Below are 22,722 nucleotides of genomic sequence, written 5' to 3'. Positions count from 1 at the left end.
TTGCTGCTGGGCTGAGGCTTGAATGTGTGCCATTATTATTATTTGTGGTGTGAGGGGCATATTGGTGAGGGGGCATGCAAGGTTCCACATCAGCAATCGTTGATGTTACTAGACTCCTGCAGTGATGGTGATTCACAAAGACAACCTTTTAGTGAGACACGCAAAGTCCTCATGTGGTGATATCCCACAACCCTCTAAACCGCTTTCAATCCTTAGCTCGTGACACCACCTAAGGCCACATGGACAGAGAATTAATAATGACATTGTTGTATACCTTGTAAAGCACTCTGTACTTCTCGAAGCTACATCCGCGCTCAATAAATGCCATAATATAATAATAATAGAAATGGCATGAGCATTTGTACAGTATGTCGTAATTTAAAGTCCTTCCTTGGTAGTGATGTAAAAACAATGGGTCCATGTGCTGCTCATGCAACAGGGAGTGACAATAACAGCTAGTCTGCCAGACCAATGTGCATTTTTACATTCTCAAATTATAGATGCTTGGCATCTGTTTCTGGATAGTTTCTGCATCATTTTCAAGCCCATTGTGAATATGAGATCAGCTGAAACCAGGAACCAAGTCGACCAATGGTGCTGAAGAGATCCAAAGTCTGCAGAAACCAGCATTGGCTCAGCCAATACCACCACGTTGCAAACCTATACCTTGATATCGACAGGTAAAACCTCTGCGAGGCGCCTTCCTCCTTAAGACTGGTGGGATCAACCAGTCCTCTGTCTTGCTTCAGGTACGCCACCAGTTTTCAGTTGGTCGAGTGTAGATATTTACATTTTCTCTGTAGTAAGGGCTGCATCCAGCTGTTCATCATTGAAAATACCTCCGGTTGGCCCAATGCCTAAAGCTCTTTGTGGGTGTCCTCAAGACTCTGCTTGGACTGTGGAAATCTGCTGTGCTGCCCTCCACCAGTATACCAGCCTGCTGTAATACCGAAGTTCAACTGCAGAGTACCTCCTGACTCGGTCTAGGGATCATGCAAGAAATTCATCTGTTAAGATGGGCTCTCTCTCCCTCCCTAAAGTTTGAGGTATCCAGAAGAACCTAAAGACTATTGAGTATGAACGCCTTCGTACCCTTAGATGATAACCCTGCATGTCGACTGCACCAGCAAGTTATTGTCACCTGGGACCACTTTGAACTTTCTAAGCGCTCGTCTGATCAAGAGACCTTATTTCTTGAAGCACCCTTCCCCCCCATTGGGTTTGCATTGGATGTAAAATCCTGCTCAGGTCCGAACTAAAACTCCAGGCATGCTAGCTGCTCCTTCGTTTGCTAGAAATCTACTTAAGACCCTGAAGTCACTATTACGCATGGTTGCATTTTCCCAGCCCTAACTGAAATTCAGCACTTTACTTGCACTTGCCCTACTGACTACTCCTCTAGCCTTAGGAACCTTTTGGGACAGCTAAAAGACCAAGGAACTTGGCACACAGTCCAGGGATGGACATCTGAAGTTGCAGTATATGGTGCTGGGTGCCTTTATTATTATGAGGCCTGTGTATTGATATGTGCTTTGCTTTTGAATCTAAAGTAATGAGACCCATAGTGGGTTACCCAACTGAGTTGTGTATCTGCTACCATATTTATATTAAACCTTCAAATATTTAATGTGTGCCTTAGTGTAGTATTGTAATATATCCTTGTTACTTTTAGAATTTACCTGTGTGGGTCTTTCGTTTATCAAGTCTAAGGGCCTCATTACGACTGAGGCGTAACGGGTTAACGGGCTCCGCTAAAGGAGGTTGGACCCGTTAAACCCGTTCCGCCTCATTACAAGCTCCCCTCGCGGGACCCGGTAAGTAACGCCTGGTCAAACCAGGCATCCTTACCAGGTCCCGCGAGGGGAAGAGGGAGCAAACAACGTGCCGCCGTAATCGGCCCGTTGTTTGCTCCCTCTCCCATGGGAATAGTTGGCCATGCCAACTATTTGTGATTTTATCATCCACACGGGAATGCTGACCTGTTTACTCAGGACTTCTCACTATCCTCCTGTGTTACATCTACTCTTTCTCCATGGGGGATTTCAACCTACCTACCAGCGCTAAAATGTTACACTGGCTGCTAATCAAACAACGAATCACATTCAAAACGATGTGCATAACGCACAGAGCAATCCATGACCAAGGAGCAGAATTCCTACAAAGGAAAATAATCATCTACCTACCAACAAGAATACTCTGGTCAAGCAACATCTGCCTGGAATTAAAACCATATGCACAGAAAAAATGTGGGAATCATCATTCTACCATCTGGCAGCAAAAACTTGGAACATGCTCTTCAAAGAAATACGCATTATGAAGGATCACCTAGCATTAAGAAAATTACTTAAAACCTGGCTCTTCATCTCAGAACCAGACGGAAATTACTAGAAAAACAAAGACTGTAATGGAACAAGTGTACAGGGAATGAAGAAGCAGGGGAGGGATGGAGCCCAGGACATAGCCACCCCCAAGCCAAACCCCTATGTTAAGCATCACCTAAAGGACAAGCACCGTAGCTGCAGACGAGGAAGCATCAACCGTTAACTGGCACCCCAGAAAGCCATAGAGTGCTTGGATTTTAAAGGGAGGGGACCCCGTCCTAAGGAATCAGGGAGGCGATGGTAGGCACACCCCCCTGACAAACTAAGAGAAAACCCTACAACCATACCCATCTCCACCGAGTGGTGGGGGAAGGCCTTCACCACCTTCCTGCCCACAGACCCCACTAGACAGTTAAAGAGTCATGCCACCTCTATGCGCAGAATCCGGCGAGTGACCCACCACGAAACACTGCAGTACATAGCACGGACAGAGACACCAAACACAGATGTCGGAAGCAACGAGGTAAGAAAAGCCACACTAGCCCAGCCGCTAAAACCTCAACTATCTGCATTCACCTCTCTAATGCTAAATAAACACAACCACATTTTTGCACAGCAATCCTCATGCACTTCACTACACTGCAACAACAAAGCACATGGGAGTCTACCGATCGGTAAATCGCACCTATGCTGAGGAAACGGTGCTAACCGAACTGAATCGGTCCACAGGACAACACAACTCTTGCTCCACCTTTTCCCACTATCACCTACTAACCCATCTTGCCCTCTTGCCTTTCAGATCCGCCTGAGCGCCAGGGGACCACTCCGGTGGTGAAAGTGCACGGTATAAATGTTCTTTAACATTAACATTTTATATATGTTTTTCATTGTATATGTATTGCCATTTTCGAGGGGATTGGGTCCTCCGACGTATTCCATATCTATGACAGGTAATGTCCACAGCTGTGCTGCTTTGGAAAATCTTTGGCATCTGCGTCGATGCGCCGTCCCCGAGGACGACCTCCGACGGCTGACGTCACCCGATGTGATAAGTAGGACGCACGATGCCCACAGCCTCAGTTCCGTTTTTTTCCGCGAACGTATTCGCTTCGTGAATCTCGGTACGCCTCGACTCGTTGGAGTTTGCTGTTTTCGATTCTCGGTTCGTTGAACCTGTTCGGTTTTTTGTGAAGACTTGTTCGTGGTGATGTCTACTTCGCCTTCAACCCCGCGTCCGGGCTTCAAGAAATGCGGGGACTGTGGGTCCAAGATGTCGGTTACGGACTCGCACGACGCCTGCCTCTGGTGCCTCGGGGAAGCCCACGATATGGACGACTGTGTCGACTGCCAGTCGCTCACGGCAAAGGCCTTGCGGGAACGCAAGAAGAAGCTGTTGGTAGGCTGGGTGTCTAAGCCCCGGAAGTCGAGGTCTGCGTGGCTTTCGACGGATGACTTGAGGGGCGACTCTCCGCGTCATCGTCGGAAGTCCAGTGGGTCTCCTTCCAGGAGTCGGTCTCGCCACTCCTCTGCCTCTTCGAGGCATTCCCGGAAGCGCCGGCATAGGTCGCCTTCCCCGTCCTCTTCCGAGGACTCCGCCCGTCGGCGGGTCGCTTATCCCTCCATGCAAGCGACACCGGAGGAATGGGCTTCCTTCGGGAAGCAGATGCTAGCGATTCTTGAATCGCAGGGCACCGGTCCGTCTGCGCCTCCGAGTGGGGTCGGTCGGCACCGGTCGAGAGACACCGCTCGTACGCCTTCGGGCTCGGGTGGTCGGCACGGCTCACGGGAGAGGTCCCGCTCGGACAAGGGTAGCCGTTCTTGCCATGTCCGTTCCAGGTCCCGCTCCTCGACGCGCTCGAGACCACGTGATCCTGTGCCGTCTTCGAAGAAGACGTTTCGACGCCTGTGGTGCCGAGGTCGTCGACGATTTCTCTCGAGGCTCCGCCTCCGAGGGGGTCATCGATGCCGTTGGCGCCTAGGTCGTCGAGAGACACGCTCAGAGCTCCGGCTTCGAGGCCTGTGTCGACGCTGCCGATGCTGGCGGCGCTGCAGCTGACGTCGACGCCGATTTGCTCGACGTCGACGCCTTTTCTGTCGACACCGGCGCCGACTCGTTCGGCGCCCTCGATGCCTTTCGAGGCGGTGGTGTCGGAGGGGCCCCGTGGCACGGGGTTTGCCCCTAGAAAGGCTCTGGCTAAGGTCAGGCACTGCTTTGATCCCCAGAGGTCTTCTCCCCGCCTGGAATACCTTTCAGAGGGTGATGAAGGCTCTGATGACGGCTTGGTTCCGGGTCCAGATGAGCTTATCTCGGGCCATAGCCAGTTTAATGACCTGAGACAGTCACTGCATGATGCCAGTGGACTGGACACCTCTCCGGAGGTGGAGTTTTGTAGGCCGGAGCCTGGCACTCATGCCGATTCTTCATATCGGCGCCTTATGTCTCAGGTCACCGAGTACTTGGGTTGGTCAGCTCCCCCAGGGGAGTTCGTTCAGGATGATCTCACGGACATCCTGGATCTCGGTCCCCCCACTGACCCGGTTTTGCCATTTCATATGGCTCTGCAGAGAAGGGTGGCGGCGGCTTGGACTGCTCCGGAGAGTCTCCCGGCAGTGGGCAAGTCTTTGTTGCGAAAATACCGTCCAGCCATTAGCGACCCCTGCTACTTGTCCAGGCACCCCACTCCGGAGAGTTTGGTGGTGCAGGCGGCTACGGCCCTGGCAAAGTAGGCGTCGTATCCTACCATCCCTCCGGATAGGGACGACAAACGTTTTGACGGCTGGGCGAATAAAGTGTTTTCTTCGGGGGGTATGGCGCTTCAGGCGGCCAACTCCATATGTGCTTTGTCTCGTTTCACACACACTCTTTGGGACTGTGTAGCATTAGCGGCTGAACATATTCCCGAAGGGGACGAACGGCATGGTTTCCTTGCTATGGTTCAGGATGGCAAGGATGCCATGCGTGAGGCCGTTCAGTTGGGTTTGGACTTGGCAGATTGTGTCAGCCGGTCCATGGCGGCGAGCACCGTATTGCGCAGGTTTGCGTGGTTGCGGAAGTCTGGGTTCGCTCCTGATGTGCAGTCCCGGCTCCTCAACATGCCCTTTGACGGTGAACATCTTTTTGGCAGCAAGGCTGACGAGAGCCTTGAGAGGTTGCAGACCCCCAAAGCTGCAGCGAAGTCGTTGGGCGCTGCAGTTCGCCAACCTCCGCCTTTTCGTCCTAGTGGACAGCAATGGAGGGGAGGTTCCTTTCGCTATTACTCGTCCTTCAGTAAAGCGAGGGGAGCTAGCTGTCAAAGAGGCCATCGTAAGAGTGTCAGAGGTGGAAACAAAGGTACTCGAGGTGCCAAGGCCGCTCGGGCAGTTGCCTCTTTGCCCTCAGGCAACGCCGCAGCCGCTACCACTCAGTCATGAGGCCAGGTCCCATGGTTCGCCGGTTGGGGGAAGGCTGGCGCAGCATCTTGTAGAGTGGCGTGCCATTACTTCGGATGTGTGGGTTCTGGAGATCATAACCCACGGCTACTGTCTTCCTTTTCGGCAGAGGCCTCACGATAATCCACCAGGGAACCTCTCTTTGAAGTGTCCGGATCCGCTCCTTGCGCAGGAAATTCAAGCCCTGCTGGAGAAAGGCGCCATAGAACTGGTGCCTGTAGCGGAGAGGAACAAGGGATGGTATTGCCCTTATTTTTCGATTTCAAAGAAAGAAGGGGGATTGAGACCCATCATGGACTTGCGCGGTTTGAACAAACTCCTCAGGAAGGACAAGTTCAAGATGGTGACTCTTTCTCGGGTGCTCTCCCGAGCAAGTCCTGGATCATCTGTCCGTCACCTGCCACTCCCTTCACAGGCTGGGCTTCTCCCTCAATTTAAAGAAGTCCCACTTGACACCAACGCAGCGGCTCCAGTACATCGGAGCAGTGCTCTACACGTCCCTGGGGCAGTGTTTTCCTCCTCAGGTGAGGGCTCTTCACATTCAGCAGATGGTGTACAAGTTTCAATTTGCCCAGGATCTCCCAGCGTCCGAGTTCTTGAGACTGCTCGGCCTCATGGCATCCTGCATTCTTCTGGTGCCAGAGGCTCGTCTGCGGATGAGATCTTTGCAGTGGGCACTCAAGCTCCAGTGGTCTCAGTCCTCCGGCAGGCTGTCGGACCCTGTTCAGGTGCCGCCCTCGGTAGCCCGGGACCTTCTGTGGTGGGCCGTCGAGGTCAATCTGATGAAGGGGGCCCCATTTTGGCTGCCCTGGCCGGAGGTGACGATCCTGACGGACGTATCCCTCACGGGATGGGGAGCTCATGCCAACGAGTTGACAGTCAGCGGTCGTTGGTCTCCGTCGGAGTCCAGACTCCATATCAATCTGTTGGAGCTGAGGGCCGTCAGGCTAGCCCTGAAGGCTTTTCTGCCGACTGTGCGTGGAAAGAGTGTCCTGATTCTAACGGACAACACGGTGGCCATGCACTACCTCAACAAAAAGGGGGTGGGCAGGGTCACTTCCGCTGTGCAGGGTGGCGATGCAGCTCGAGTTCTGGGCCATCCAGCAGGAAGTTTCGAAATCGGCGGTTCATCTGCCCGGAGACGACAACGAGACGGCGGACGCTCTGAGCAGGCAGAGCACGATCTCTCACGAGTGGGAGCTGGCTCAGGAGATTCTCCTGGAGATCTTCGCCCTTTGGGGGACCCCTCAAGTGGATCTCTTCGCCTCCAGTGTCAACCGGAAGTGCGAAAGGTTTTGCTCACGGGAATTCCCTCCAAAAGGAACCTTAGGAGACCCGTTCGTGGTGGAGTGGTCATTCCCACTGCTGTACGCGTTTCCTCCAGTCCCCGTCATCCCGCAAGTACTGCGGAGGTTACGGAGGTTTGGTTCCCGATGATCCTCATTGCTCTGGCGTGGGCCCGGAGGACGTGGTACCCGGACCGTCTAGACTTGTCCATCTGCCCTCCACGTCGTCTTCCCTACCGAGACGATCTGCTCTCACGGGGGGGGGGTCAGGTCCAGAGGTCAGATCCCTCAACCTTCACGCTTGGCTTCTGAAAGGTCGAGGTATTAAGGATTGGGACCTCCCGGAAGACGTGATGGAGGTGTTGATCTCGGCCAGGCGGCCGGCAACAAAGTCTCTGTACCGTTGGAGAAAGTTCTGCGACTGGTGCAGAGTTCAGAATGTGGATCCTTTTGAATGTGACATTCCCATGGTTCTGTCTTTTTTGCTTTCTTTGGCCCACAGGGGCTTGCAAGTGGGGACCATTAAAGGTTACCTGGCGGCGCTGTCCATATTTAAGCGCTCGTCTGAAGAGTGTTCCTATTTTAAGATTCCTTCAATTTCGCAGTTTTTGAAAGGACTCACTAATGTGTTCCCTCCGTCACCTTTTTCTGGTGCCAGGTTGGGAATTGAACCTTGTTCTTAAGTTTCTTATGGGTGCTCCGTGTGAGCCTTTACATTCTTGCCCTTTGAGGCTGTTAACTCTGAAAACTGTGTTTTTGGTTGCGGTTACTTCCGCTCGCAGAGTGAGTGAGTTACAGGCACTTTCAGTTAAGCCACCCTTCACTGTGTTTCATAAGGACAGGGTTGTCCTTAGAGTTCGTCCTTCTTTTCTTCCGAAGGTGGTTTCGGAATTTAATTTGAGCCAGAAGGTTGTTCTTCCAGCTTCTATCCTCCTCCACATCCTGGTAAGGAAGAGGAGAGGCTCCATAGGCTTGATCCTAGGAGAGCGTCTGAGTGTTACCGCTTGGCGGGTAAGGATCCTCCGGCTGGCTTGCGGGCCCATTTTACCAGGGGAGTGGCTGCGTCTACTGCCCTGCAGAGGGGAGTTCCTATTCGTCACATCTGTGATGTAGCCACCTGGGCTTCAGTACATACTTTTGTACGTCACTACTCCCTCGATTCCATCAGAGGGCAAGATCTGGCCTTTGGCAAGGCAGTTCTCTATTCCGCAATTTGATTGGGCATGCTAAATTTGTATTCTAAATTCTTTCCCACCTCCTTGCTTGGTACTGCTTTGGGAGTCTGTCATAGATATGGAATACGTCGGAGGACCCAATCCCCTCAAAGAACAAGTTACTTTCTTACCCGTTAACGTTCTTTCGATGGGATGGTCCAACGACGTATTCCATATCGCTCCCTCCCTGCCTTCCCCGCTGCAGAATTTCTTTTGCGATTGCAGCTTGCGTTCCGCAAGGCCTTGCGTGTCTGACTGGCAGAAAACTGGTGGCACACATTCTGGGAAAAAACTATAACTGAGGCTATGGGCGTCGTGCGTCCTACTTATCACATCGGGTGACGTCGGCCATCGGAGGAGGTCCTCGGGGACGGCGCATCGACGTCATCGACGCAGGACGCAGACGCCAAAGATTTTCCGAAGCAGCACAGCTGTGGACATTACCTGTCATAGATATGGAATACGTCGTCGGACCATCCTATCGAAAGAACGTTACCAGGTAAGAAAGTAACTTGTTCTTTGATATGATTGTATGTATATATTGATTGTGTTTCTGCTAGTATGTAACTCATTCATTCCACATTGTTGGAGAACATGTATTTCATGGAGTTTATACATATAAATATATTGTTCCTCTAAAATAATGACCTTCTTACACACTGCTGAGTTTAAGGGGGACATGAGGGATCCTATGAATACTCCACTACTCCCCATATCTGCCAAGACCTCCAACTGTGAATGTCCCATGTCAGCCTCCTTTGATGTGCTCCATTCTGCCAGCCTTGGTCTTCGATCACCCTGGTGACAGATTACACTTTAAAAGTCTGATCTGTTCTCCCTGCCTAACCCAATTACCAAAAGGCACTTCACCCATTTCTGACTGCAGTTTTATTCTGCTCCTCACCCTTAAGAGTTTGGCCTTTCAGCTCTAACGCTTTAGCCCCTCGAACCTATCTTCTCAATAGATACCAAGTATGTGGCTTGAAAGAAAGCATTTTGGGGTACTGTCACTTCTGCATGCAGAATTAACAAGCTTCAGTCTTTGTGTACGCAATCCTCCTTTTTCATTTTTCACAAAGATAATGTTGTTCCCACCCAAACATTCTCCCTAAGGTGTTCTCAGGCATTTACTTGAATCAGGAGGTCAGATTACTGTTTTCTTTCCAAATTCTATGTAGGAGGCTGAAAGGAGTCTCCCCACTCTCTGTTAGAAGGGCTCTAAGATGGAATTCTGCAAAGTAGCTAGGTCCTTAAATCACTTTTTGTGGTCTCTAGGGGGCTCTTTATCCATTCAAAGGCTACTTAAGCAGCCATTATAACTCTAATTTTCTGAATGAAAAAAACATATGAGGAGCCCAGTTACACTCTGTGTAACCCAAGGGATACAAACGTAAAATATTAATATTATTCGATCATAAATTCAAAACATTACAATTGTAAATCTCGTATGGTATAGAGACAATTTATTTAAGAGACAAAGGTAAATGAATGTGTCTGAAATAACTTCAATTAAATCATAATGTTAGTAGATTAGCAATTGCAGATTTCTTTTTCATATTCTCTATAATGTTGTAGTCCAAGCAGTAATGCAAGCAGATAACCTATTAATTGTTGAAGTTCTTTACTGAGCTCTAAGCGTTTCGTTTTGTTCCTGTCTTCAGGAGCAAAAAGAACTTCTGTATTTCCTAAACAGATTTAAGAAAAAAGCTAATATAGAAAACAATAAAACTTAAAGTATACTATACCAAAAAAATACCTAATTATCTCAACTCAAAAACAAACCGGAAATTGAATATATCCAACTATCAGATTTTGAAGTTAGAATCCATACGTCATCTGTTTTCTCTAAAAATGTCGATAAAAACTTAAAGTAGTTAACAACCCTACAAAGGTAAAGTTTTCTGTAAAAAATAACCCACTGATATAAGATTCATCGAAAATTCGTCACAATAGTTATCTAATGTTACAATCATTCTTTATGTAGATTGAATTTTACCTGAATGCTTCAATGAACAAAGTCATAATTATCTACCATTCTTCTTTGTGGATGTTGTAAAAACCTGCACAAATCAACAGGTACATCCAAAATAATCACAGTTGTTTTAAAAACAGTATAACTTCCAATGATCAAAGTATCAAGTTAATATATCAGAGCTACATAACTACATAGTTCCAACCATTACTGCAAAACATCAAAAAGGCATAACCCCCAAGCATTCTTCTAATAAGGCAACAGTTCTCACTGTCAGGTAGGTGACATCATTTCCAGTCAGACTAGACCATACATTCTTAAAAAAGATGGAACCCAAAATCTGGCATGTTAGATGTTAAAACGGCAGCATATTGATATATTGTCATGCACAACAAAGAGGATCGAAATGACTGAGTGCTCCATGATAATAAACTGGTTATATTTACGCAAAATGAATGTCCTGTATTCAAAAGTATGATTCACTTGTAAAGGAAAAGAGAGGTGACTTGTAACGGAAGTGATGCTACTTTTGGTCCATTATGTCGTTGTGTTTTACAATTATTTGCATCTATTTTTTGTCACTAATAACATACAATTGAAATTAAATAATGTACACTCAATGGAATAATCTAATTACAGATACAACACTAACTTCAGCTACAACATTAATGTAATGAACAGTAGACGATTGCAATGTTCTAACTGTTCACACACACATATTGAGATTCATGAAAAATATAAAAACAATAGGATACAAAAGTAGTTGGGTCCTAATATCACACTTCTGTGGTCTCTTGGGGAGGGGTTCGTCCTCAGTTCAAAGTCTGCTAAAGCAACCTTTGCCAGGGGTAGAGTGGTCTGCATTCTGCACAGTTACTCTTTGTCAAAGGTCACTATTTGTAAAGTACTAGACGCCCATTTGGTCAGCGCCAATGACTTCTCTGGGGCTTATCAGAGACTTGTTCTGCCTGAGGACATCTGCAAGGTCAGCCACATGAGTTATCCATAACAAAGGCACATTGTCTCTTTTACGCAACATTTTTGACTAAATGCCTTTCTTGTTTTTCTATGTTCAGTGGTCTTTCTTTTAATTTAGCCATTTGTTTCCTTGGTTAATTTCAATATCCCATGAGTATAGAGGAGAGGGGGTGGACTGTAAGAGTAAGGGCCCATTACTCACTATAGTCGCTACTTTCCTCTTAGTCCATATTTCCCTTTACTCCAGAAGGCCCACCTACCACCTCCTTTAATAGGAGGCCAACCTATTTGTTTTGATGAAAATGTTGACAGATGGGATTGGAGTCATGCTTGAGTGAAGATCTCAATTGGGTTACAGCCATATTGACAGGTATGGTATACTTCTAATGATTAATCTAATTTGCTGCTGAACATCAAGCTCCAGTCCCATCCCGGAAGAAGGAATAACCCAAGTATGATATGATATGATATATGTTATTTATAACGCGCTTAATACCCAGAGGTTTCTAAGTGCGGATCCAGGGATCGAACCTCTCTTGCTCCATGTCGTCTTGCTTCAGAGGCGAGCATGTCGCCCCTGAGCTATCCTACCATGACAGGGAGGTTAGGGGTCTAAGAGTGGAGGAAAGGGTTTTAAGAGTGCAGTGGTCACTGCAGTGAATAATGTATACTTTTTTACTCTTATGTTCTACATACACCACCGGGGTACACTGACAAAGCAGAGATGTCGGGCCTCAAACGAGTGTCAAATCACATTGTTTAGAGCCCTGCTATTCCATAGGAGAGTGAAGCATATGACTAAATACATGTACAGAGGTAACTGAGGCTTGAACAATCCATCTAAGAGAACATGTGAGCAGGGCCATCTTAATCACTTTTGGGTCCCTGGGGAAGGACATGTTTGGGGCCCCCTCCATCAAACCAAAGAAATTAAGGGATCAAGAATACTGGTCGCGCCCACCAGCCCCCACCCGTCGTGCTCACAACCAATAGGTTGATATGCTGTCTCGCAGCATAATAACCATGTTTACTCCCTTTAAGTCCCCTTGCCCTCTTCATTCTTTCTCTAATCAGAATGATGAACAAGTAGCATTTGAAGACTGACATTTTCAGTCTACGAAGAGGTTACTGTTCTAGTACATACAGGATACTTTTTATCAATAACATTCAGGAAGGTAGATGTAGTATTAATGCAATAGCATATGTAAAAGGTACATGTAACCCATAATAGACAGAGAACTCACATTAGCTGCCCCACAGAATGCAAAGGTGATCATGCTGGATAGAGACCACCAATTGGAAAGAAGGAGAACACTACACATACCGTAGCATGGATAGTGGAGGCAGATTAGAAGCTACCAGGAAGGTGTCTTTATCCAGACAGATTTAGATTAGAAGTGGGATATGGTTTTAAAATAGTATTGCAATTAGATATCAAAGGAACAAATGCCTGTGGTGTGCAATCTAAATATGCTCACTAGTAACACAGTGAAACCATGGATAAGGCTTTTTAGAATATCATACCATGAGAAGGAAATCACCCGTAAGGGCTGACAATTTTGAAAGCTTTAGGGACTGGCAATATTGAGAGGTGCGGCAATACAAGGTTAAATGAGATGCCCATGATCACACATTGGTTAAGCGGTGAAGGGGTGAAGCTGGGATTTGTGCCAATTTCTGCATTTCAACACTTTCTTTTCCAGTTCTTACCATGAACTAAAACAATCTCATTTTATTTAAAAAACAGACTTGGAAAGTACACAAATAACCTTACCAAACATGACCATTTTAAAACAAAATATTATGGAAGGGTGTTATGCAAAATGGGAATAATTCTAGCTTCATTCTCTCCATCATCAAGGGAAGTATATCAGAACCAGCATACCAAATACACATTTAATCTATGCCGATGACTTGTTGATTTATCTAAGTAATCCAGCGGAATCCTGTCCCGTTGTTACACAACTATTGGAAAGGCATGGGCTGTTTAGTGGGTTCAGAGTAAATTGGAACAGATCGATACAATTTCCGATTAAAGGGATAACCAACATGGCTCCAGATATCTGCCCGTACCGGGTAGAAACGGAACAATTCTGCTACCTTGGCGTACAGGTCACGACTGACCTTAGGGACTATGTGCCCAGAAACCTAGATCCAATCATTGATAGATTTGCGAATGACGTGAGACATTGGATGGTTCTTCCCCTTACTCTACTGGGGAGAGCGGCATTGTTCAAGATTTTAACCCTCCTGCGTTTTCTATGCATCCTACAGAATGCACCAATACATATATCCAAGACAGAGTTCCACAAAATAGACAGGACACTTAGGAAACTACTATGGGGAGGTGGACGCCCGCGGATTGCCCTACGCACCTTGCAACATTCCATCTGGGAAGGCGGCATTGGACACCCCACCTGCAAACGTATTACTGGCCTCCCAGATTGCGGTTGTGAACAACATCTTACACAACAATGCTGAACTCCCACACATCCGAGCAGACACGCGCGTAGGACAGGGGTTCTCCCCACTGGAGAGTCTTTATCAGACCATAGCACACCCACCTCCTTGCACAACAGAAGCTCACAAAGCACAGATATGGATGGAAGCACACAGACACTTAGGTTGGGAGGGGGAAGATTACGCCAGTGCAGCCCTTGTGGAGGAATAGATATCGACCTGAGCTCAACAAGCTTCCAAAATGGGCAAGTTGGGAAGTAGCTGGAATGGCCAAGATCGGGGATGTGATACAAAAAGGTAAAATAGTGCTATTTGAGAACGTAGCGAATAGATTTGGCCTACCTTTTGACAGATCACTTCCACTACAGGCAAATGTCACACGCACTGACAACACACTTGATGAGACCTCGCCGATATGCCCGACTGTACACCAATTGAAATTAATATTGTGCTAGATCGAATTGATGGCAAAATAATCTCCACAATGTACAAAGCAATCTCCTCATTTGCAACGCTAGAGCTCTGTAGTTTAAAAACCAAGTGGGAAAAAGACATGGAATTATTACAACCTGAGGACATGACCAAAGCCCTAATGTACCCCAGGTAAACTGCCCTCTCTGCCAGAATCAGACTTGCCCAACTCAAAATATTGCACAGGATATACTACACAAGGGAGGCGCTATATCAGTGGGGTAAAGTAATGGACCCCAATTGCCTGAGATGTCGTCAAGAGAGGGGAACCTTTTACCACATCCTGTGGGAATGCCCACAAATTCAACTTTTTTGGCAGAAATGTTGCGACAGACTGTCAATGGTCATTGGCCGAGCAGTACCCATGGATCCAAAATTGTTGATACTGGGGATGGATGTGGACACTGAGATGTCCTGTTTTGAAAAACTATTACTTTCAACGGCCTCAGGACTTGCAAAAAGGAACGTGGCACAATTGTGGGGCACAAACCTCACTCCACATTATGAGCAGTGGGTGGCAGATGTGGATGCGTGTATCGCAATGGAGATCAGAGTATACACCGCTAGAGGTTGCCCCGGAAAGGCGCATAAGATTTGGCAAAAATGGGAAGAAAATTAGTGAGGCAAATTTGTAATACATGATGACTGACAAATGTGAGATTACCTTGATCTGTATATATAATATAAGCCAATTGATCGAGATGTGTAGAAGTACCCATAAAATGCTCAAATTTATGAGCTGTGCTTTAAGTATGTGTATGTTTGTAATTTATTGACTAAGTGTTGTTCTCATAAAATCAATGAAATGTGTTATCAACATAATTCCCACAGGAACGAAAGAATGCTACAGAGTTATGCCATAAGGAACACACAAACTATGTATACCACAGTGAACGCAGAAAACAATACATGTTGAATTGTTCAAGGCATAATGCACTTGCCAAAACAGAAAGGCAATGAGTTTAGAGTCTCAGCAGCACCCCATAAAATATCCTGATGTGTGCTATTTAAGACTAGTGAACAATGGAATCTTATTTCTTCAGATTAGCAGGCCTTGTGGGGGCCCCCACCTTGGTGGAGGCCCTGGGCAAGTGCCCGTTTTGCCCTCCCATAAAAACGTCTCTGCATGTGAGTATGGGATAAGTGCAGGAAAATGCAGAAAATATGTATTTAAATATGCTAAAGTGACATTCTCTTCCAGAATGTATTCACTGTGCCCTACTTGCTTTATCTGTGAAACGTGTTATCTTGTTATCATTGTATATCTTTAATTTGTTGATCTTTAAAATATTTGTTGCCTTCTGGATGATCTTATTTTGCATTTCTAGATACTTATTTTCTTAAAATGTTTCCTACATTGCAAACAATGTATGTGCATCTTAATCAAAGTATGTGGTTAGAAACTTATATTTAACTATCTTTTTTTGATCATGTTTATTTCAGAAGCTGCAAGTCCCTTAGTACCAAATGCTTTCCCATTACTGCAAAGTAAGTAGTTTTCGTACATGTTTGTAATGGTGTCTGTTTGTATCCAACATATCATTGTAAACGTAGTGTTTTGAAACGCCAATAATAATTCGATGTTATGGCTTTGTTATCCTTGCATTTCATTTTTAAAGTAGTTTTCCTCTTACTTCCATCCTTCGATGTTACTACTCGCTCCTCTACTCGACCTCCCACTACTACACTTTTTCTCCCACTACTACACCACTCCTCTAGCTACACCCCCTCCTTTCAGTACTATATTCCTCACAATACTACACTACATAGCCACTTCCCTTTCACTCAGTGCTATTCACTTTACACACAATCACTCCCTATATGGACCTCTCTTCAGCACCCGCCACACACTTTCTGCACAACACTCTTCATTCTTAGCCAACACCTCACCTTGTTCAATAAACCCTCCAATGAACCCCTGCTTCCTTCTTCCTCTGCCTAGTCTCTTGGTCTACCTCCTCCACCACTGCTGACTTCACCCAGATAACTCACTCCTCTGTTGTAACCTGCAAGCAAGTCTTAAATGTATATATGTATGCTGTAATCTCTGACCCTAGAGGTTGTGGAGTGTTGGAGTATGAGGTCACCAGGGATGGAATGTTGAAGTTTGAAGGGGAAATAAGCCTGGGCAAGGGTGCCAGTGGTTATATGAATGGCACATCTAGTGATATGTACAGAACACAATGGAAGCATAACACCTAATCAATTAAATGTACATGAAAACCTACTTTGGTGTCCAAGAAGCTTATTGTATAACCCTTCCTGTTTCTGCCTTTATGCTTCCCCTCTTCCTGCCATTGGCCAGCTTTTCCCTAAGCAATTTGCTTCCCTCTTTTCCTTCCCTGATGCACATTTTCAAAACTTGTTTTAGCTCTGCCCCCAGCTTACTTGCCCTGTTACAAGTGGTACCTAACACTTGCAGCTAGTCACAGGTTTAAGGAACAGACTGGGCTCCCGTCCAAAAATGTTGTTTTTGTCGGTGTAAAAGTCACTACGGTATCCCGGTTTCCATGCTCACAGGTACCTCATTGTTTCAGGTTGCGGATCTGATACTTTTTCTCTCGCCAAGCAGAATAAGTGTCAAATACATTGATCGTTATTGGGAGCTATGAGTTCACATGCTTTCTCCCCATTTCCTGGCTACGCCCCCAAGATTAAGGCACTACTTATGAGACTCATTTTGGGTAGTAAGAACCCTGGAATAAAATGGGGTGTACTCACTAGGCCACAATGTTTTGGACTTGCGGTCCTGGGCATACCCTGACGCACCATGTTTTGAAATCTCCACCTTACAGTTGACTTTGTGGATATGACGAATGATGGGAACTTTGGTTAAAGCTAATTATGTATTCACTCCACAGTTGTGTCTGGAGATTTGCAGGACTGGGTCCAACATTTGATATTTCTGTGAGAACTGCGTTGAGTGAATGTGGCATTTTTCCATGCGAGGGCATCTTGTGGGATGTTAATTCCCTGTGGTAGATGTGCTGCTAGATAGCTTTCCTAAAACATCATACTTACAATGTCATAGATTGCGCTTATTTTTGAAACCCACCCCCCATTTCAAAGTGGAAATTGTAGCCCGACATATCCCCCAAAAAAATGGAGCCAAAGAAGGACACCAAACGTGGCCCACTGCCCAACATGTGAAGACGGTTTTTGTTTATTAATGTGTTATGTTTTCGTATGTAATTATTGACAAAAGGGAAGACGGTGATGATCAGCGATTGATCATAACGTTGTTATATAAATGCCAATAAAAACATTTTAAAATAAATAAGTCATAGATTGCTCTTATCACTTTAAATATATTGGCCTGGCTTCCCTCAGGCCCCTGACTACAGTGGGTTAGCCCTGATTGTGAGAATAACTGATGGGAGAACAGACATATTTATTTTATTTATTTGTCGGCAAAAGTCCGGCAGGCATCCGGGCGCAGAAAGAACACATGGGACAGTACATAAAGCATGGGGCAACCTATAAGGACAGAGATCCGTCAAAGGTAACATACTCAAACCAAAGTGTTTTTTAAAAAAAAACATTTTTTATTAAGTGATTGGAGCATAATACGACGATATCACAACATAAGCAGTTACATCATGGGTAGGCAATTTTTCAAATTCAACCCAACCCCCCTATTATTTAATGCTTTCCCACCAGGACCTTTAGCTCATCCCTGCTTCTTCCCTCCCCTCCTGACCAAATTACAGCTGTGCCAGGAGGGGTTTAAATGTTAGAGCTGGGTATTTGTCGTCGTAGTCTATAAGCGGTGACCAAATTGTGTGGAATCGGGGAAGGTTCCATTCCTCCACCGCTATCACTCTCTCCGACACAACACATCCCAGATCTTCCCCCACCATAGGATTGTGTTCGGTCCCTACAGGGCTTTCCAGCATCGGGCGACAGTGATGTGTGCCGCCAATAGGACTGTGGTATTCGTTTGGCGCGTACCCCCACCATGGGATATACCCCCTTCAATGGGGCCCCTAGTAACAAGGGACTGGGCAGAGCGGTAGTATGCTCCCCGTTATGTCTCCTATTGCCCCCACGATAAACCTCCAGAACAATTTGGCTTGGAGGCAGCTCCACCACATGTGGAAATAAGTCCCATGTTCCCCACAATTCCGCCAACAGGTGGGGGGAACGGATGTCTGGAAATGGTTAATCTGGGTCAGGGAGTAGTACTATCTAAATATCAGTTTGAGAGCACATTCATTGTTCGTTGCGCATCTAGATGACGAGTGGGCTCTGGCCCAAATGTCCAGCCATTCTCAGTCTTCCAACTGACGGCCTAGGTCTTCTTCCCATCGGGGCATAGTCTGGTCTGTGGGGGGTTAGCAGGTCCACTCGCAAAAGTTTATATAGTCTCGATATGCCTCCTTTGCCCAAACCCACCCAGATCGACGGCTCCAGCGAGCTTAAGGTGCGAGTGGCTTTGAGTTTGATCTCGGGTTGTGTAATCCAATGCCTCAGCTTGAGGTAGGGGAACCTGTCCGTCTCTGATGGGTGGAATTCTTTCTTGCTTTCCTCAAACGTGCAAGGGAGACCCCACACATATAATTGGGCAAGGGTTTGCAAACCCCCCCGTTTCCGGTTACCAAAGGCTCCCGGGGGCATCCCTGGGGTGAAGGATGGGTTGCGAAAGATCGGGGAGAGAGGGCCTAAGCCTCTCAGAATGTTTTTCCGTTTCAGAGCTTCATCCCAGAATTTCAATGTGACCTTAGTTGAAGTAATGAGAAGTGGCCATTGTTTGCGTAGCGTGTGTGGGATAAATGGAAGGATGCGGAGACGGAGCGAGCACTGAGTCTGCTCGATCTCCATCCATTTCGGAGGTGGTGCTTCAGAATTCCATCTCAGTAGATGTGTGAGTTGGGAAGCCTCAGCATATTTACGCAGATTTGGGACTCTCAGGCCCCCCCAACCGAGCGCCTCCCATCATGACTCTTTTGGGGATTCTAGCTTTTTTCCCTCGCCAAATGAAACCCAGAACTTTCTGTTGGAGCTGGTCCATCGCCGTTTTAGGGATAGCCGCTGGGAGAGAGGTACAGCTGTACAATAGATGGGGGAGCAGGTTCATTTTCACAGCTCTAATTACGCTCATTAAGGATATTTCTTGTTTTGCCCATCCCTCTAAGTCTCTTTCAAACTGCCTGAAAAGTGGGAAGAAATTGGCCACATAGATATCCGTCAGCGAGGCCGTAAGCTGGACTCCTAGGTATTCAATCGAGGAGTCCCAATGGATCAGCACATGGGTTGAAGGGCAGAAGTGTCCAGCGGGGTCAGTCCCACCGACTTCCCATACTTTATTTCAAAGCCGGCAACACGTCCAAAGGCCTTAAGTTCATGCAGGGCTGCTTTGAGGGAAGGCTGGACATCAGAGATGGTGAGAATCACATCATCAGCGTAAAGGGAAACTTTATGCGAGGAGCCCTGAGACTGTACCCCCTTCATTAGGTTGTTACTATGTTGGGCTAGTGGTTCCAAAACCAGGGCAAACAAGAGAGGGGAGAGGGGGCAGCCCTGACACATGCACATGTTATTGGGATCAGGGGAGAGCGTGTCCGATTAATCTGCAGTAGGGTGTTTGGGGAGAAATAGTTAGCCATGATCATGTTCCTAAAGGGGGGACCAAAGTCGAATTCTTCTAGTGTCAAGCGAAGGAAGGACCAATTGATCTTGTCAAAGGCCTTGGTGGCATCTAACCCCAAGAGGGCCATTTTCCCATTTCCCCTTTTGGTAGATTCAATGAGATTCACTGCCCTTCTAATATTATCCCCCGTCTTTCTCCCAGTAATGAACCCTGTTTGGTCAGCGTCAATCAATGAGGGGGTTAAGGGAGCTAGGCGATTTGCCAGGATCTTCGAGTAAATATTGGCGTCAATGTTCATCCGCGATATCGGCCTGTAAGAGGAGCATTCTTTAGGGTTTTTACCTGGCTTGAGGATCCAAATCGTGGCCGAGGTCTGCATAGATGGAGTCACTGCACTCACTTCACCAAACGTGTTGAAAAGAGCCGCAAGGTGGGTGGGGTGCAGTTGGGCACAAATAATTGTGTTAAAGTTCAGGGAGAATCCATCCTGGCCTGGAGCTTGCGGAGTGAGGGCCTTAATAACCCTCTCCACTTCCTCCTGCTGGATTGGAGCTTCCAGTGCCTCAATGTCTTCTTTAGTTAGCTGTGGTAGGGCTGCTGCTGCGATGTATTTCTTCAGCGAGCAAGCTGTCTGGAGACTGCATGGTCTCTAAGAAGTGTTCTTGTGCCAGCTGCAGTTTGTCCTGTTCCCCATAGTGGGTGGCTCCTTGTTGGTCTTTGAGGCTCACAATGAAGTTCTGTTTTTTCACCTGAGTTAGCGTACTGGCTAGGAGGCGATTGGCCTTATTGTCTTTAACATAATAGTCTTGTTTCACCATCATTAAGGAGCGGGCCGTCTCCTCAGTGTAGAGGGCATCCAGTTTATTCCTAGCAATCCGAAGGGCGGCATGTACTGTGGCGGACCAACCCTCCTTGTATTTATTTTCAATTTCAGCAATTAACCTGCTTCAGGTGCTCCCTCGTCTGTTTCTTTCACCTGTGGTAGGCTGCAGTGTGAGAAATTAGTATCCTCTGATAACCGCTTTCATGGCATCCCAGGTGACTGCTGGGGAAGTAAGCTCCCTAGGGTTATCCAGGAAGTTGTTTTAATAGCTGTGGCTACTTTATCACATAAAGCCAAATCATTCAAAATTGGGTCATATAGACGCCACTGTGGTCTGGGCTCCGGGACCGATTCCAGGCCCTGATTTGCAGGCATACCGGAGCGTGGTCCGAAAGAACCTTTGGGGCGATAACCACTTCATTTGTGTAGGGCAGCAGTTGAGGGGAAGCCAGGATTAGGCCAATTTAGGATGAGGAGCGATGGACATGAGAAAAAAAACATAAAATCTCTCTCCTCTGGGTGCAGAACCCTCCAGGTGTCAACCACTCCCAGTGCTCTAAAGAAGTGTAGGATACTCAGGGCCAACCTGAAGTCTCTAGGGGCCGGAGTGGATGATCTTTCTTTTTCAGGGTTGGGGACCCCATTGAAGTCCCCTCCAATCACAGTCAGGCCTTCCAGAAAGGAGAGAATTAAGCCCCCAAGTCCTCAGAAAAAGCCTCCTGGCCTGCGTTTGGTGTATATCCGGATATCAGGGAGTATAGCTGACCATAGAGTAGTCCCTTTATTCCAACAAATTGGCTTTCTGGGTCTCTAATCGTGTCCAGCTCTTCGAAGGGAACACCCCTTGCCATTAGAATAGCTGAGCCCCCTTTCTTGGTGTCACCAGAGGCAACAAAAAAATTCAGAAAGTCCCTGCTGCGTAGTCAGGAGAAGTCTCCCGGAAGCAGGTGGGTCTCCTGAATAAATACCACTGACACCTCCAAGTCCTTCAGGCGCTTTGGGATAGACTTTCGTTTCATCTGGGAGTTGGGCCTCTGACGTTCAGTGACACAAAGTTTAGCGGTTGGTGAGGAGATGCCGGGTCTTCAGCGCCCTTCATCAGCGGGGTTAGGGGGGCAGGTGTTGGTCGACTCAGCTGTAGTTGTCATTCCCAGCTTGCAAATAGACATGCTTGAGCTCCAATCGACATTTTAACTTTGTAACCAACATCAACTTCCAACTGTGTGGACCGAGTCCCAGCCCAGGACTTCCAACTGTCCCACCTGTAGGAACTGTTTCACTAACATCCCAAGGGAACTTAGACATTTTCCGCCTTGGGATTGGGGTTAGGCCACACGCAGCCCTTCTTGCCATCAGTTCATTCTGGTTCTCTTACATGCTAACTTTTCCGTGATCGCAGTGTTGGTTTACGGCCCCCTGCGGGCCTGTCTTTTCAGGATTGTGCGAGCTGCTTATTGGGCTGACGAACCCCCCGGACCTTAGACCATGCAGACTGACTCACCTTCATTGGGGGATTGTCCACCTCCAAGAGAGCAAGACACTATACTGGAGGAATCCTGGTAGACACTGGACCACTGCTGGGTGGAGGAAGTGCCTACTCTGTCTATACCCGGGAAGGTAAAATAGCTACCAATATATAAGTGAGACAGAGCTCAAAACACAGGTTGGACTACACAGAAGCTAAACAGTGTATGAAAACCTTCTCAAATCAATTCATACAGTTTTAATCAGAAGTAGAAAAAGTTAAAATGTTATTAAATCGCCAAAATCTCAAAATTATACACAATTTAAACACATAAAATATAGGGAATCGTAACTTACGATCAATGGTAATTGTTCACAGAAAAATAGGCGGAGACACACAGAACAGTTCAAACAGTGTCTCCTTATAGAGAAACGGCCTGTTCCTCTCAGCAGCCACCGTGCCAGTCTAACAGACAGACCCGGGGAATGCCGATTGGAGAGACCAATTGGGGAAAAGCCTGTGAAGACAGAAAAAACCCCACAAGGAAGACTTGTTGCTGTCGTGCGGGAATCCCCTCGAAGGGATATAAACCCCCCGTAAAGAAACTCAGAAAGGCAGACCAATGCAATCAATCTGCAACTGGATGTGGAAACTGCAGCAATGATAATCCAATGGAATGACAAACGGAAGGCAGAAGTTTCTTTCAAAGGAAG

General features: G+C 46.9%; 1 protein-coding gene across 6 annotated transcripts in view; it reads left to right on the top strand.

Annotated features, from left to right (window-relative positions):
* Window positions 1-22,722, top strand: part of ZNF618 (zinc finger protein 618) — a 2,057,359-nt gene that overhangs the window by 1,542,378 nt on the left and 492,259 nt on the right. For all 6 annotated transcript variants that reach the window (XM_069609870.1, XM_069609868.1, XM_069609871.1 and 3 more), the window contains one exon: window positions 15,575-15,619. In XM_069609870.1, the coding sequence (XP_069465971.1) occupies window positions 15,575-15,619 (45 nt within the window). The remainder of the gene's footprint in view (window positions 1-15,574; window positions 15,620-22,722) is intronic.

The sequence above is a fragment of the Ambystoma mexicanum genome, chromosome 8 (assembly GCF_040938575.1).
Source record: "Ambystoma mexicanum isolate Mex_15411 chromosome 8, UKY_AmexF1_1, whole genome shotgun sequence".
Taxonomy (NCBI): Eukaryota; Metazoa; Chordata; class Amphibia; order Caudata; family Ambystomatidae; genus Ambystoma; species Ambystoma mexicanum.
This window is presented reverse-complemented; position numbering and strand designations above follow the sequence as displayed.